The sequence below is a fragment of the Centroberyx affinis genome, unplaced genomic scaffold (genome assembly GCF_046629955.1).
Source record: "Centroberyx affinis isolate AG114_WGS23_722 - 3 ecotype Tasmania unplaced genomic scaffold, CSIRO-AGI_Caff_v1 ptg000133l_1, whole genome shotgun sequence".
Lineage (NCBI taxonomy): Eukaryota > Metazoa > Chordata > Actinopteri > Beryciformes > Berycidae > Centroberyx > Centroberyx affinis.
This window is the reverse complement of record NW_027278833.1, coordinates 146,903-161,176: the sequence shown is the minus strand read 5'-3', so window position 1 is coordinate 161,176 and position 14,274 is coordinate 146,903. Positions and strand designations below refer to the sequence as shown.

General features: G+C 37.9%; 1 protein-coding gene across 1 annotated transcript in view; it reads right to left on the bottom strand.

The window, feature by feature from the left end:
* Window positions 1-14,274, bottom strand: part of LOC139653627 (glypican-6-like) — a gene marked incomplete at its 3' end in the record, with an annotated part of 101,334 nt that overhangs the window by 10,976 nt on the left and 76,084 nt on the right. Inside the window, exon 3 of the mRNA XM_071530529.1 lies at window positions 8,748-9,139. Coding sequence (XP_071386630.1) covers window positions 8,748-9,139 — 392 coding nt within the window. The remainder of the gene's footprint in view (window positions 1-8,747; window positions 9,140-14,274) is intronic.

Genomic DNA, 14,274 nt, shown 5'->3' with positions numbered 1-14,274 from the left:
ATGGATACAGTTCAATTAATTATTCAATCAATATGAAAAATACATGATCAAAAAGTCACTGTCAAAGAGAAATCAACGTACCAGCTTCCCCCACTCAGTACGGATTAATACCAGGAATACACAATCCACAACATAAACATAACACTTAGGAAAAATAAGTATCAAGAAATATATAATATAAGAATAGAAGAATAGAAAATACAGACAAATGTCTCTGCACATATATCTCACAAATTTGTATCATTTCAAAATACAGATCGTCTACACAGAAAATGGAAATGAAGGGAGGCTAAATTTTCCCTTGTACAGGTGGAAGATATTAGCCTTATGATACTAAACAACTGCACATACAATTGGCCAATAGAACATGCAGTCAGCTGCAGCAGGCAAATCTGCCCAAACAGCCTGGGCTCTCCTTAAAGTTAGGAGTAGAGCCACTAATTAATAGCCAGCTTCTGCATTTTCAAATACATATGAGCCCGACAACAAAGTAGGACTGGAATGAGTGCAGCACATATCAATACACCAACAAGAAAAAACTTAAAATATGTATTCAAAAAAATGCATATCTATTTCACAAATACAAGTTCAGACAATTTCAGAGAAAACACCCTAATAATAATTCTTTGTTCAGACCGTTTGGGTGTTCAGTTTGCAAAGTATGTATCCAAAACGCCTCTCTCTGCAAAAGTCTCTCTATCACCCCCTGCTGAATTAAAGAGTCTCGCTACTGAGGACTTCTCATCCCTATTCCTAATGCTAATCTTTTAGTTTTACCAACATAGCACATCCCACATGGGCATTTCAAAAGGTAAACCACATGCTTCGTCTTACAATAAATCCTACTCTTAATAAAAAACTTTTTTTTTTTTTGCCAGAGTGTGGATGTAAAAAAGACTCTCCTCTAATCATAGCATTACACTGAACACAATTAGAACATGGGAAATTACCATTGGGTAAATTGGATAAGAAATGTTGAGGATGTGTGTAACAGTCAGCTCTGACTAGTGTATCCCTTAAGTTCCTAGCTTGTTTGTGGGCAAAAATAGGAGCATTCTTAAAAACATGACCTATATGGGGATCACTAGATAGGATGTGCCAGTGCTTCTTAACGCACTTTTTAATTTCATGAGAAACGGGGGAAAAGGTGGTAGCACACACAATATTGAAGTCCCCTGAGGGGGAGGGTTTATGAGTTAAAAGGTTCTTTCTGTCAATATTTCTTACTCTCTGCAGACAATCATCTAGGACTCTGTTGTCATAACCCTTAGACCTAAACCGTGTTTGTGAACCTGTTGGGTGTTCTCAGGCCAAGTCTTGGAAAGTTCCGTATCCGGATATTGAATCACAAGAAGTTCAACAGCCAACAGGTTCACAAAATTGAGGAACAGTGTACAGCATTAAAGCACTCATACGAGAAACAGATTACCGAGATGAAGATTAGGAAGTACCGCAGAGACACTTTGGACTAAAAAAATAACCATGTTTACCCGTGGTTATCTACTGATGGCTACAAGTGTCACCACCGTGCACGCAGGCGAGAGGAGTCTACAGTCTCCAGTGAATTATCTACTGAGGAGGCAGGCAATGCGGGTCCGGCAGCTGCGACTAGGCTGCGACGAGTTTTTTTAGAAAGGCTGAGAGACAGATACTACACCAGAACATCGGCAAGAGATGTCCAACCTGGAGGGGGGGCAAGAGGCATCGTGCACAAGAGCTGTGTGGAGCCTGTGCCTGGGCACCCTATAGGTACAGAGTCTCTGACTGAGCCTATATCTCAGTATATCGACGTACACATCAAAACATTAGTGTCTCAGCTCCCATCATACTTGAAAGATACTACTGATTTCTTGAATAAGATAGATTCTATACAGAACATTCAGGAAAGTGACTTTGTTTGTACTATGGACCAGTTTATACACTAATGTACAGAGAGTCTGGAGGCTATGACCTACTACTTGAATAAGAGACAGAACCCTACTCCCCCTAATGAATTTTTGGTGGATATGGCTAAATTGATTCTCAACAGGAACTATTTTACTCATATTAGACTCATATTATTTACAGTGTCAGGGTGGTGCCATACAAGTATGGGAAGTCCATGTTCTCCTAACTATGCCAACTTATTTATGGGCAAATTTGAAGAAGAGTTTGTGTACCACAATAATTTCTTTTTATTGTTGAGATGTTGGTTCCGCTTTATTGATGATGTCTTCTTTATTTTTACGGGGACACTTGATCAACTGGAGGAGTTCAGAGTGTATATTAACTCTAGAATGCCTTCTATAAAATTTTCATTACAGTATAGTCAGGAATCTTTGGCTTTTCTAGATGTACTTGTGAACAAAGCAGAACAGCTGAAGACCAAAGTATATAGAAAGAAAACTGATGGCAACAGTTTTTTGGATTATGCTAGCTATCACCCCCCCTGGTCTTAAAAAGGGTTTGCCCTATAGTTGTTGAGAATTAAGAGAATTTGTAGTACTGAGAACACTTTTGAGGAACAAGCTGCTGAGTTATGTACACGGTTTAGGTCTAAGGGTTATGACAACAGAGTCCTAGATGATTGTCTGCAGAGAGTAAGAAATATTGACAGAAAGAACCTTTTAACTCATAAACCCTCCCCCTCAGGAGACTTCAATATTGTGTGTGCTACCACCTTTTCCCCCGTTTCTCATGAAATTAAAAAGTGCGTTAAGAAGCACTGGCACATCCTATCTAGTGATCCCCATATAGGTCATGTTTTTAAGAAAGCTCCTATTTTTGCCCACAAACAAGCTAGGAACTTCAGGGATACACTAGTCAGAGCTGACTGTTACACACATCCTCAACATTTCTTATCCAATTTACCCAATGGTAATTTCCCATGTTCTAATTGTGTTCAGTGTAATGCTATGATTAGAGGAGAGTCTTTTTTACATCCACACTCTGGCAAAAAGTTTTTTATTAAGAGTAGGATTTATTGTAAGACGAAGCATGTGGTTTACCTTTTGAAATGCCCATGTGGGATGTGCTATGTTGGTAAAACTAAAAGAGAACTAAAAACCTGGATATCTGAACATAAAAGTTGCCTTAGGAATAGGCATGAGAAGTCCTCAGTAGCGAGACACTTTAATTCAGCAGGGGGTGATAGAGAGACTTTTGCAGAGAGAGGCGTTTTGGATACATTCTTTGCAAACTGAACACCCAAAAGGTCTGAACAAAGAATAATTATTAGGGTGTTTTCTCTGAAATTGTCTGAACTTGTATTTGTGAAATAGATATGCATTTTTTTGAATACATATTTTAAGTTTTTTCTTGTTGGTGTATTGATATGTGCTGCACGCATTCCAGTCCCTCTACTTTGTTGTCGGGCTCATATGTATTTGAAAATGCGGAGGCTGGCTATTAATTAGTGGCTCTACTCCTAACTTTAAGGAGAGCCCAGGCTGTTTGGGCAGATTTGCCTGCTGCAGCTGACTGCATGTTCTATTGGCCAATTGTATGTGCAGTTGTTTAGTATCATAAGGCTAATATCTTCCACCTGTACAAGGGAAAATTTAGCCTCCCTTCATTTCCATTTTCTGTGTAGACGATCTGTATTTTGAAATGATACAAATTTGTGAGATATATGTGCAGAGACATTTGTCTGTATTTTCTATTCTTCTATTCTTATATTATATATTTCTTGATACTTATTTTTCCTAAGTGTTATGTTTATGTTGTGGATTGTGTATTCCTGGTATTAATCCGTACTGAGTGGGGGAAGCTGGTATGTTGATTTCTCTTTGACAGTGACTTTTTGATCATGTATTTTTCATATTGATTGAATAATTAATTGAACTGTATCCATATATGTATTTAAGTGTCACTTCCGCTTTGAGCAACACAACGTTGATGATGGCTTATTGCTGAAACGCGTCCGTCGTTTGTGCTCTACAGCTGCCCATTTAATTAAAAGACAAAAGGACATTATGAGTGCTGGCTTTTCCTTCTTCATTTAGTTTAGTTTAATCTGCTATTATAACACAAATTTCTAACCGATTGATAACAGCAAGGCACAGATTTCTTAAGATATAGTGCCACAATAAGTAAGTACACACTACAGAGTGAGACAGTGGTCTTTTTGTCCACTGCCTCCGTCATCTCAGTTTTGCGGCGGTCACGTGACGTTGGGGTCACGGATGTAACGTCCATCACCAGCGTTTACCGTGTGGATGCAGCAAAGCAGCGACAGCCGGACTTTTGTTGGTTTTTCTTCATTATTTTATTTTACTTACTTATGGATGAGCCATGCATCAACCGGAGAGCATGTTTACGTTTAATATTTGGATGTGTCTCCCATCTCAGTTTTTTGCATTTCAGTCAGTGGGCTTCAATCAGGAAACTGAACTCCTGGCACAATAAAGAGGTTAGTTTTACACATGCATTTATAGCCACAGAGCTGACAAAACAGACAACAAACTAGGCTACAGAGCAACTTGAGGAAAAAGGCTGTCAACATGTCAACAATCGTTGGTTTCAATCGGGAAATCTGAAATTTTGGCGCAATAAATAATAGAGATCATATAATATATTGATTTTCTGTGTCTTTATTGTGTCTAGATAGATACACATGTCAAAATAGTGTATTTCCATGCTTCACGGACACAAACGGGTCGGCAAAAATAGACAGGGAAAGAGCGAGGCGGTGTCCGCGCCCGGTGGACACAGCACCACTGGATAAAATGGCTCAGTGTCAGCTCCAACACGCACACATCTAAATCCAAAACGCATCTGGTGGACATTGGCCTTTAGACTGTAGAAGGATGCAAATGGATTTTTATCCCTGAAAGCGGCAAGCGCTGAGGGTGATTCTTAGGTCAAGGTGATTTGTCATGTCAAGCAACTTTTCACCTCCAGTTCTATGGTTGTTCACTGGCCTGACAGCCTTCAGCAATGCCACAGTGTTTCCTGGCTCCGCTTCATAATTGATGAGGAAGTGGGGACTAAGGGATTTGATCCAGACTGAGGGTGCCTTTTAGGCCTAGGACAGATGTATAGAGGGGCTCATTTTAACACTCCATCTAAAATGCCTATGCCACTAAGGACTCTTGGAAAGCTAGCTCAGTGCTAGACTAAAAGACACTGATAAACAATTTAGAATGACTGACTCTTTAGAGATGATATACAGCAGCAGCGTACAGTTGGAAGCCCCCAATATAGCTGCAGTATGTGCATACTACTGTGATGCAGGGTGCTTCCCCATATCATTTTGTGAATATAGCAGGGACATTTATCTTCAGGCTATACATTTTAAAATGTCTTTTTTCTTATTTTGAGAGAATGGAGCTAGAATATTAAATTAGAGTGTAAATAGGAAATCCCACATGGGGAGTGATGATACATCAAGCTCATGGTTCAATTTGAGCCACAATAGTAATGAAAGTTGACAATGCAATGGTATCTCTAAATAAAGAGAAAGCCTTGTGGTTGATTATGAATTTAAGTGTTTAGGGATTATTTCCTAAAAAAAAAAAACACCACCAAAATAACTCTTTTAACTAGGCAGACCAGTACAGTATGGGCTAATGTTGTTCTCCAGGGGAGCATTCAGTGACATATACCATTTTCTTCTGTGTAAATACAATAGAGCAGTTTCAAAAAGCAGTTATTCCCCTTCAAATCATGTTTGGTTGCCATAGAATTTTTGCCTTTTCTGCAATATGCATTCTCAAAAGACTATTAACACTCCGCTCAAATATTATCAATAAGTGTTTACTGAATACTGACTGCATTTACATACATGCAAAATATTACTGCCCTTATTCAAAAATATATAATATCCTGAGGAAGCAGCTTACATGATTAACAAAATCACAAAATAAACAATACACCCGTATATGGAAATGCTCTGTTTTTACTGAAACACCAGAGACAAACAGTAATTAGTAAGAAACTGAAATTACGTTGCTGTCTAAATGTAAACATTAGCCCCAACAAAGTTGCTTCAGTCTGTGTCTGTATTACAGCTGAAACAATATTAGTTTGCATGACTTGGTTACTTTGAATTGGTCTTTCTCTGAATAATAAGTGATATTCTGAATTGGTAAATCAGAAATTTGTTTGGGTATGTCAGCTGAGAAGTTTAGCTAGATTGGCTGGTGTAACTTTGTTTCTCTCAGTTTTGGTGTGAACAGCTGTGATACAATGGAGACGGCTTCTAAGTTTATCCATTTGGGCATCAGATAATTGCAAGCTGATATCACCAAGCAAAACAAGATTCACATGGTGATATTTTTATGTTGTGATATAACAAACATTTGTATTTTGTTCCATTCCTAGGTTCTACTATTGTATAGTGAACTCAGTTATTTCTATGATCTATCGACCTCTATGATCTGTCTCTGCCACCCAGGCGAGTGCTAAACACAGGGAGTTGTTCACAAATAGGGGTTTCAGCCTCCAACACAGGAATGATTAAAGGTCTTTCTCAAATTGAACACATCACATTTATTTTTTGTGCTCTCTCTTTGTCTCTTTTTTTCTCTTTCCTCTTCCTACAATTTGTCTCCCTCCTGCTCCACTTAAAGGGACAGTGAGCTTTAAGCCAAAAATGATGATAAAACAGAATTATAGCATTGCTAAACTCTGATGATATTTTTTAAACCTGATGCCAGAGAAAGTCTTCACTTTTATATAAAATATCTCTGATTGCAGCTAAACGATTTTGATTCTGGGAGTTTACCCATGCCAGCCCAGATTGAAATAGTCAATTTTACTATTCCAACCTATAAGTAATCAATAAAAAATAATTGTTGCAAAATAACTATCTGTATAACATATAAAAGCAGTTACTATTTTCAAAGGCAAATCATAAGCTACAGGCAATACTGGGCAATAAGTTTAGTATTTTGAACCACTTTTCTAAATGTTATATACAGAGTTTATTTTCTTCCATGATTCCTTATTTTTATTCCATGTTTAGAAATACCCATGTAGGCCTAATATAATGTTGTAATCAATACATTCAATGATGTTTCAAATGACATAGATAGACAACATTTGTCCATATGTTTGTTTTGCTGCTTCTTTCCCATGTGCATAAGTGTTTGTTTTTATTCTTTTAATTGTGAAGCACTTTGTACTTTGCATTAGAAGTGTTATAGAAATGGTTATAATTATTACTATTAAAATGAAAATAGTTTTAGAAAAATAATCCAAGTATTATATTTAGGAAGCTAGATTTTTGTGTGATTCCCTAGGCTTTAAAACACCTTTATTTCCACTGTTTGAATTCTCCAGGCTTCCCACTCTCTGTAAGGCATTTAAGGGTTGAATTTCAGACTTGAAACATGTTTTTCAACACTGAAAATTGAAGGTAAGGTCAGGCTACTAGTTTTTCTTAACATTCCTGCCAATGTTCTTAACATTCAAACCAATTCATTGCATCTTCATAACATGGAGTCACGCAATATTTATTTACCAACTACAAAAAACTGATTTGGTTATGTAAGTTTAAAACTGAGTCCACAAGAAATTGTTGCATAACTTGTTTAACATGGAATCAGGAAACATTTCCGCTGAGCCTTTTTAAAATACATTTCTAATCTCCACTGTTTAATAACAGTCTAAAAACATATTTATTTTTCAAAATCTAATAAACCCATTTCTAAACTGTAAACAACCAGAGAGGGAAAATTCAAATTAATGGGCAACATGGAAGATGTTACAGAGTTTCCAATAAACATAATCTAAAACCAAAATGAGAATAGCAAAGAGACACATTGAAAACAGAACCGCATAAGTTGCCTCTGGGCATTTGCTCTTTAATCTCGGCTCTCTGTGGGTGATTCCTCTGCATCGCTCATGGAATGTGGGACATATAGTTCGCCAATCACATCAGGAAACGTCACCGCTTCACTCTGGAGTTCAAGTGCATCTAAACAAACATCTTGATATGGAATAACAACATTTTCTCTTCAGCGCCAGAGGTAAAATGCATGCATTTAAGAGAGAGATAGACAAATGGAGATTTGGAAAGTGGGGGTGGGCGGGGGTTCGGCGGATAAATGCAAGCTTACTAAATAATTCATATGCAATGTTATTCTAAAAGAATGTGATGCAAGCTCCATTACATATGTTTCAAAGACCTCAGAACATATGAAACTGTGATTAGTATAAGTCAATCTACAAGGTGTTAGCTGACCTTCTGCTGAACTTCAGAAGAGAAAGATATTCTACTGAAACCAAATGTTTGTTTGTCTGTTGTGTGGGACTTTCCATTAATTAGGCTAACCATAGAAAGTGGGCTGGAATCATTCATGGACTGATGAAACACACTCGCAACTCACAGAAACAGACACTTTCCTTAGGGCTGAAATATATTGCCAAAAAAATCTAATTGTGATTATTTGACAGAATATTGCACTTGCGATTTAAACTGTGATTCATATCATCACAAGATTTCCTTGTCATCAATTTTTTAGAACTATAAAATTGTTTAAAGAAAAATGATTTTGTTAAATCCATTTTGGACGCAACTCTCTCTCAAGCAATTAATTGCAGCCTCTGTGATTTGGAAATTGCAGAAGTTCATATTGCGATTTCGATTTTATTTTCCGATTAATTCTTCAGCTCTACCTTACATTGCCAGTATGTTATATTTCATGAATGGTTATTCCCCTGTATTCAACAAGAACAGAGCAATATTTTTGAGCAGAAGATCACTCAAGAGATGAGAAACTCAACAACAGTCAAAATGGCTATTAGGAGAAAGTGAAACTCACCTTCGCGACCCTGTTGGCCACCTCCCGACCCACCGTCAGCCCCTGGACGAAGGTCCGTGCAGCAATAAAGGCCCTGGTCACCTGGGCTTTCAGCTTCCTGGGCACATCTCCGAAGGGCTTTAGCTGATCTGTGTATTTACTGATGCACTCTAGGTAGTCATCTGTGAAGTGGTACTGGGAGTTGAGTAACTGGAACATGCGCTCCAGCAGCCTGGACCAGAAATCGTTGAGCATCTCCTCCAGGTTGACATTGCCCCCCGTGTAGTAGCGCTTTAGCTCAGTGAACAAGTCCTGGAACACCTCTGAGTTCTGCATGTACAGCTTTCCGTACGTCCGCGTGAACATGTTGTTGAGAGACTTCTCGGAATTGTCCAGCAGTTCCAAGAAAAACTCTAGTTGGGTGGTTTGGGGGTGGGGGTAGGGGGAGAAGGAGACATAGTTTGGTCATTATGCAGGTATTTACAGTATCTGAGGTAGTTCATCCTCCCTACATTATAAACCAGGAAGAGTGCTTTAGGTTTGTGTGTACAATCTGAGCAGAGCACAGTTGTTGTATATAATGTTTATAATGTAATTTAATGTCTCGTCTTATGGCTCTGTCCACATATACAGGGGCAAAGTATACCAGCCAATAATAGGTACTTGATTATGTGAAGAAAGTCAGCCCAAAGCATTAATAATTTAATCGCAGAAATAATGGGCCACAAGGACTATGAATGATTAATGTAAAGGTTCTGATTGCATACTGTAACAAAATATTCATAAGTTTTAGACACAGACACTAGTATACATTATCATCCTGAGTACCAACCATTATTCCCAGATGCATTTGTTTCTCACAGAGACAATTTATTTGTCCATTGAGGCAGCTGGCCTATAAGCCTATAACTGAATATTGTGTTACAGTATATTGAAAGGAACTTCATTCACTTTATTTTGAAATCTTCTAATATCTGCCTATTGAATTATCGCAAGGCTACATTGATATTATAGTAACAGTGTCATTGTGAGGCAAGCAAATCTATTTTCTTTTCTATGATTATATTCACCATTGATTCAACCGTACACACACACACACACACACACACACACGCACACACACACACACACACACACACCTTATATTGTGTAACTTTATATCATAACATCTAACAAACATGTTTTATAACACATGACTTACACATAACACAGCTGTCATAAAACATTGTTCTGTAGCTTAAATTATTGTAAACATTGCCATCAAAACATACATGCAACTGAATTTTCAAATATAACATTTGCAACAATTAAATTATTGCTTCTTTGTCATTTGTCAAAGTGGCTTTCTTCCATTTGGGCCCTTGCTCTCCTGAGCATTAACACAGACAATCAACAAAAAAAGAAGAGAGAGAAAAAGAAAGCAGCATTAGCTGGGGAATCTCACTGAAGCCTAATAGGATCCCATGTTCCTGAGTGTACTGGCATAAACACTGGGAGGATCATAAAACATCTCTCCATGCACAAATGTCAAATATGCCTCCTCCTTTCTCTGTAAACAAACGCTGCAGACATTTCATGTGTCATGCTTGCTAATAAACCATTCAGCGCTCTTCTCCTGGCCGGGTATTCTAGCTGGGTGACATTTCCTTGCGCTGTTGCTGATAATAGTGACACCCCTGTGGGGTGGTCAAAACTACCTATAATAATACATTTTCTTTCCCATGATAATGTGACTAACCCTTAAGGCATGATGAATCAGTGCCAGCCACATGTAGCCTGTGCTGTTAACCACAGTGCAGCAGGGCTCTGCTGTATAGTATCACCCAGTGAACAAAAACTGCAGAATGGGTAAAAGACAAAGGTAAATAGGTAAGACAAAAAACATAAAAGTTTTTGGCACACCAGTACTATGTACAAATGGTAAAATCTCGTCAAGTCAATTTGAGTGGAAGTCATTTGAAAGAACAAATAGTTTGGGATTAATAAATGAAATGTACTTAAATAACAGGCAACTGCATATTCAAAAATATGAAACATGCATGTGTACACAGAGCAAAATGCCTGGCATGGATTCATTTACAGTAAACATAGAATTTATAAACTTGTAGTATTTTTACATCCTTTTATAGTTTTATTATGCCTGTTTGGTTAAGTAGTTTGCTGGCAGAAAAATGCCATATGAATAGATTCCTTATTTTAGATATATATATATAAAAAAAAGAAAGCTTTTCACAACTTTGTCATGCCATACTGCTTGTACTTGAAAATACAGGCTTATTTCACTACGATGTGCCAAGCAAACAAAAATAAATAAATCCAACAACTATCATGCTGCCATACACTGTCAGTCCGAGGCTCTGGAATGTGTGTAAATCAGTTTCAGAGTGAAGAAAAAAAAAAATCCATCTCATGTTTTGAGTTTCCATCGTGGGGCTACTCTTCTATTTACATTTGTATTATGGATTGGACCAGCCCAAGTGTTTATTGTTTGGCTCAGGGCTCAGGATAAATATGCTGCTAATAATAGATCAATTCTTTGCCCCACAGCACTGTAGCTGTCTCTGTTGTGTATTGCTTTAATTGTCATCTAAGCATCTTTATTCTGTATATCAGTGCAACCATTCCGTGACTTTTCTACCCTGATTGACAAACAGAGAACAGGAGTTGTGGAGTACAGACACTTGCTATGTTTACATGCACAGACTAAACTGGCTACTGGCCACACTATTGGTTAACACCTTATTCGGATTAAGCTGTTTACACGCAAACTGAACTGACACCCCGATATTGCTGTTGACATGAATAAACAAATTAGCAGAATATTGCCGTGCACCTGTGGTTGTACAGTAATAATAATTTCCCACCCTCAGATAGAATGGCTCACCAACATGTATAACGTTGTCATTGAAATGTACCTAGAAACCTGTGTGAGCCTACGTTTGTGCAGATGATGAAAAACAAAAGTGAAATGAGTAAGATGTTTACATGCTACAGTAACCCATTTAATATCGGAGTAGGCCAGGCATCTTAACCTGGTTTCTCATAATCAGAGTATGAGCTTAACTGGGTTATTCTGAGTTGTGATGTTTACATGCGTCGACCCAAAACCAGGTTATTTGAGTAACTGAGTTAAGAACAGAATTCTCTGTGCAAACAAAGCCAATGTGCTGTTATTCGGAGGCAAACATTACTCTCCCACCACTTCCATTCTTGGTATTTTGAAATGTGCTCTGAAATTCCTACGGCCAGCTCTGCATTTCATACCTGTGTTGCGACCTGTACAACTTCAACTTCACTTCTTCCTCTCTCTCCTGGAAAGGCCTGGAAAGGTTCTCCTACTCTTACTCTACAATTAAAACAGGTACGGGACCAGTCACCAATCACTCATTCTAGTTTCTTTGCAGCTGCGTCACCTGCCATTACACCCACATTTGATTAAGTAATAAGAGCCTGTGGGGCATTTTTTAAATTAGAACTGAGTCAACGAGACACATGTCACTGCGTATCGAGCTTGTATTATTGTATCTGTACTGCCATTTAAACAGCTCTCAGGATGGGTAATGCAGATGACAACACAAACGCAAAACAATTTAACTTATGCATTATTTAACAATTTCTGTGAGGCTGTGGCCACACAACAAACTGTAGCAGGTGAAGAAAACCCTTCAGCTGTTGAAGTCAACAAGCCCAGACTAATCTAAAGATCAATTGTCCTGCTGCTAAGAATGGATTTGAATTAATAATTCAGAATTTATAACTTACTGTATGGACTCTAACGTACAGAACACAATTTTTAGTCTGTTTTTGGTACATGTTTGAGTTGTTGGGGGGTTATTACAGTCCAGTATGACCATATTTTCAGTCAGATGTATGAAATTAAATATGAAAATGCAGAAGTTGTTTCTCAATGTTCTTGACTTATGGAAGTCCATTACAATGATTCCCAGGAAAGGAATAAATAAATTAAACAGAACTAGAAAGAGTGGATAAAGATAGTCTGCATAAAAACAAATATATCACCCTCTACAAGCGCCATAACTTCCCCCTCAAATCACTCAGTTTCATGGATCAAAGCCTGAAAAATGAGAGTGACGGAATGATGTTGAGGAGAAAATCCTCAACCCACATAATTAATTGAGCTCTGCATAGGCTAACCGAGTCGGTGGCAATGATATGAGTGGTCATTACCAACCTATCACACACAGTCACACTACTCTTTGCTAAATTAATGCTAAAGATTACTAATAGAAAATAATTAGATAAATAATAAAATGTAACCTTTGAATCTCATGGCTGTGGTCCACATTTTAATGTTTTATGTTGATGTTTCCAGTAAAAGCCAATGGTGCTTTCTGTGTTTGACACTGACCGCATAACGACATGCTGGGTTTCTGAGATTATATGCGGCTGACTAAGAAGAGTGCTGGTCATACTGTTGGATTGTGGTTATTGATTTGCCCATCAAAATGACCCCGCTTGTTGAATGATTGACTGTTTGCCATTCAGGCTGTTGTGAACTGTGTTGGATTGAAAGCCACACACATATGGACTGCTAGGATTACAGTCAAGATCCATGCAACACAGTGATGGATTCCACAAATTCTTACCATCACTGTAAGAATGTGTCAGTCTGCACTTGTAAGAACGGATTTTTTGCTGCTTTTTGAAGACAGTCTTTACATGGGCTGTGCGTGCTTCAAAAACAGTCCTGCTTAAATTTATGTTGCAGAATGTCAAGAGGAAAATGACTCAGCGGGTATTTTTAATGCCTTTTAAAAGGACACACTTTTTACAACAGAGGCAGATACGCAGATATTACGATAAGCAGAAGTACAAATCAGTTTATTCAATTGATCAAAACTAAAAGTATGACAATCTGAACCCCAGAGTTTTTAAACTAACCAGTTGATTCGACACAGTAATATACTGTATGTAAAACTGAATTTAATTTAATAATGCAGCATAATATTCTGTACTCTGTTCTTGCATAACTGTTGGGTTTTCATGTGATTACAAGGCCTTTTACCTGGAAAGCAGGCTGCACTGAGAGTTTCAGATAGCAGCTACAGCCTGCCAACTCATGAGTGAATTGCTCTCTGCTGGCCAAAATACATATTTGGCCAGCGAATTATCCTCAATACTTAGTGACCTTGGATAATGTTCAGGAATTCATCTACAAGGCCTTTGGGGTCTTCAAACATGTCGATACATGGGTGTATGCGTACACTGATACAATCCGCTGGGGAATCATCTCGCACTCAGACCTTTCTGGCCACGACGTTCCGAGGGATCTCGCTAAGCTGTGAAAGGCTGTGTGCCGGTTATGGCAAGAAAAGGCAAAATATGCCAAGAAATTCGGGGAGGATCACTTTGGTTCAGATGCAAGTGAAAAGGTTTATCTTTTAAATATCTTAATTGCATGCCTATTGAATTGGCTTTAGGTTAAAAAAAAAAAAAACGGAAAACAAGAGGTAAGTAAATAGGGAGATACAGAATTACATACATTTTTTGGTGAATAGAATTTTCTATTATGCTTAAGCAAATAGCA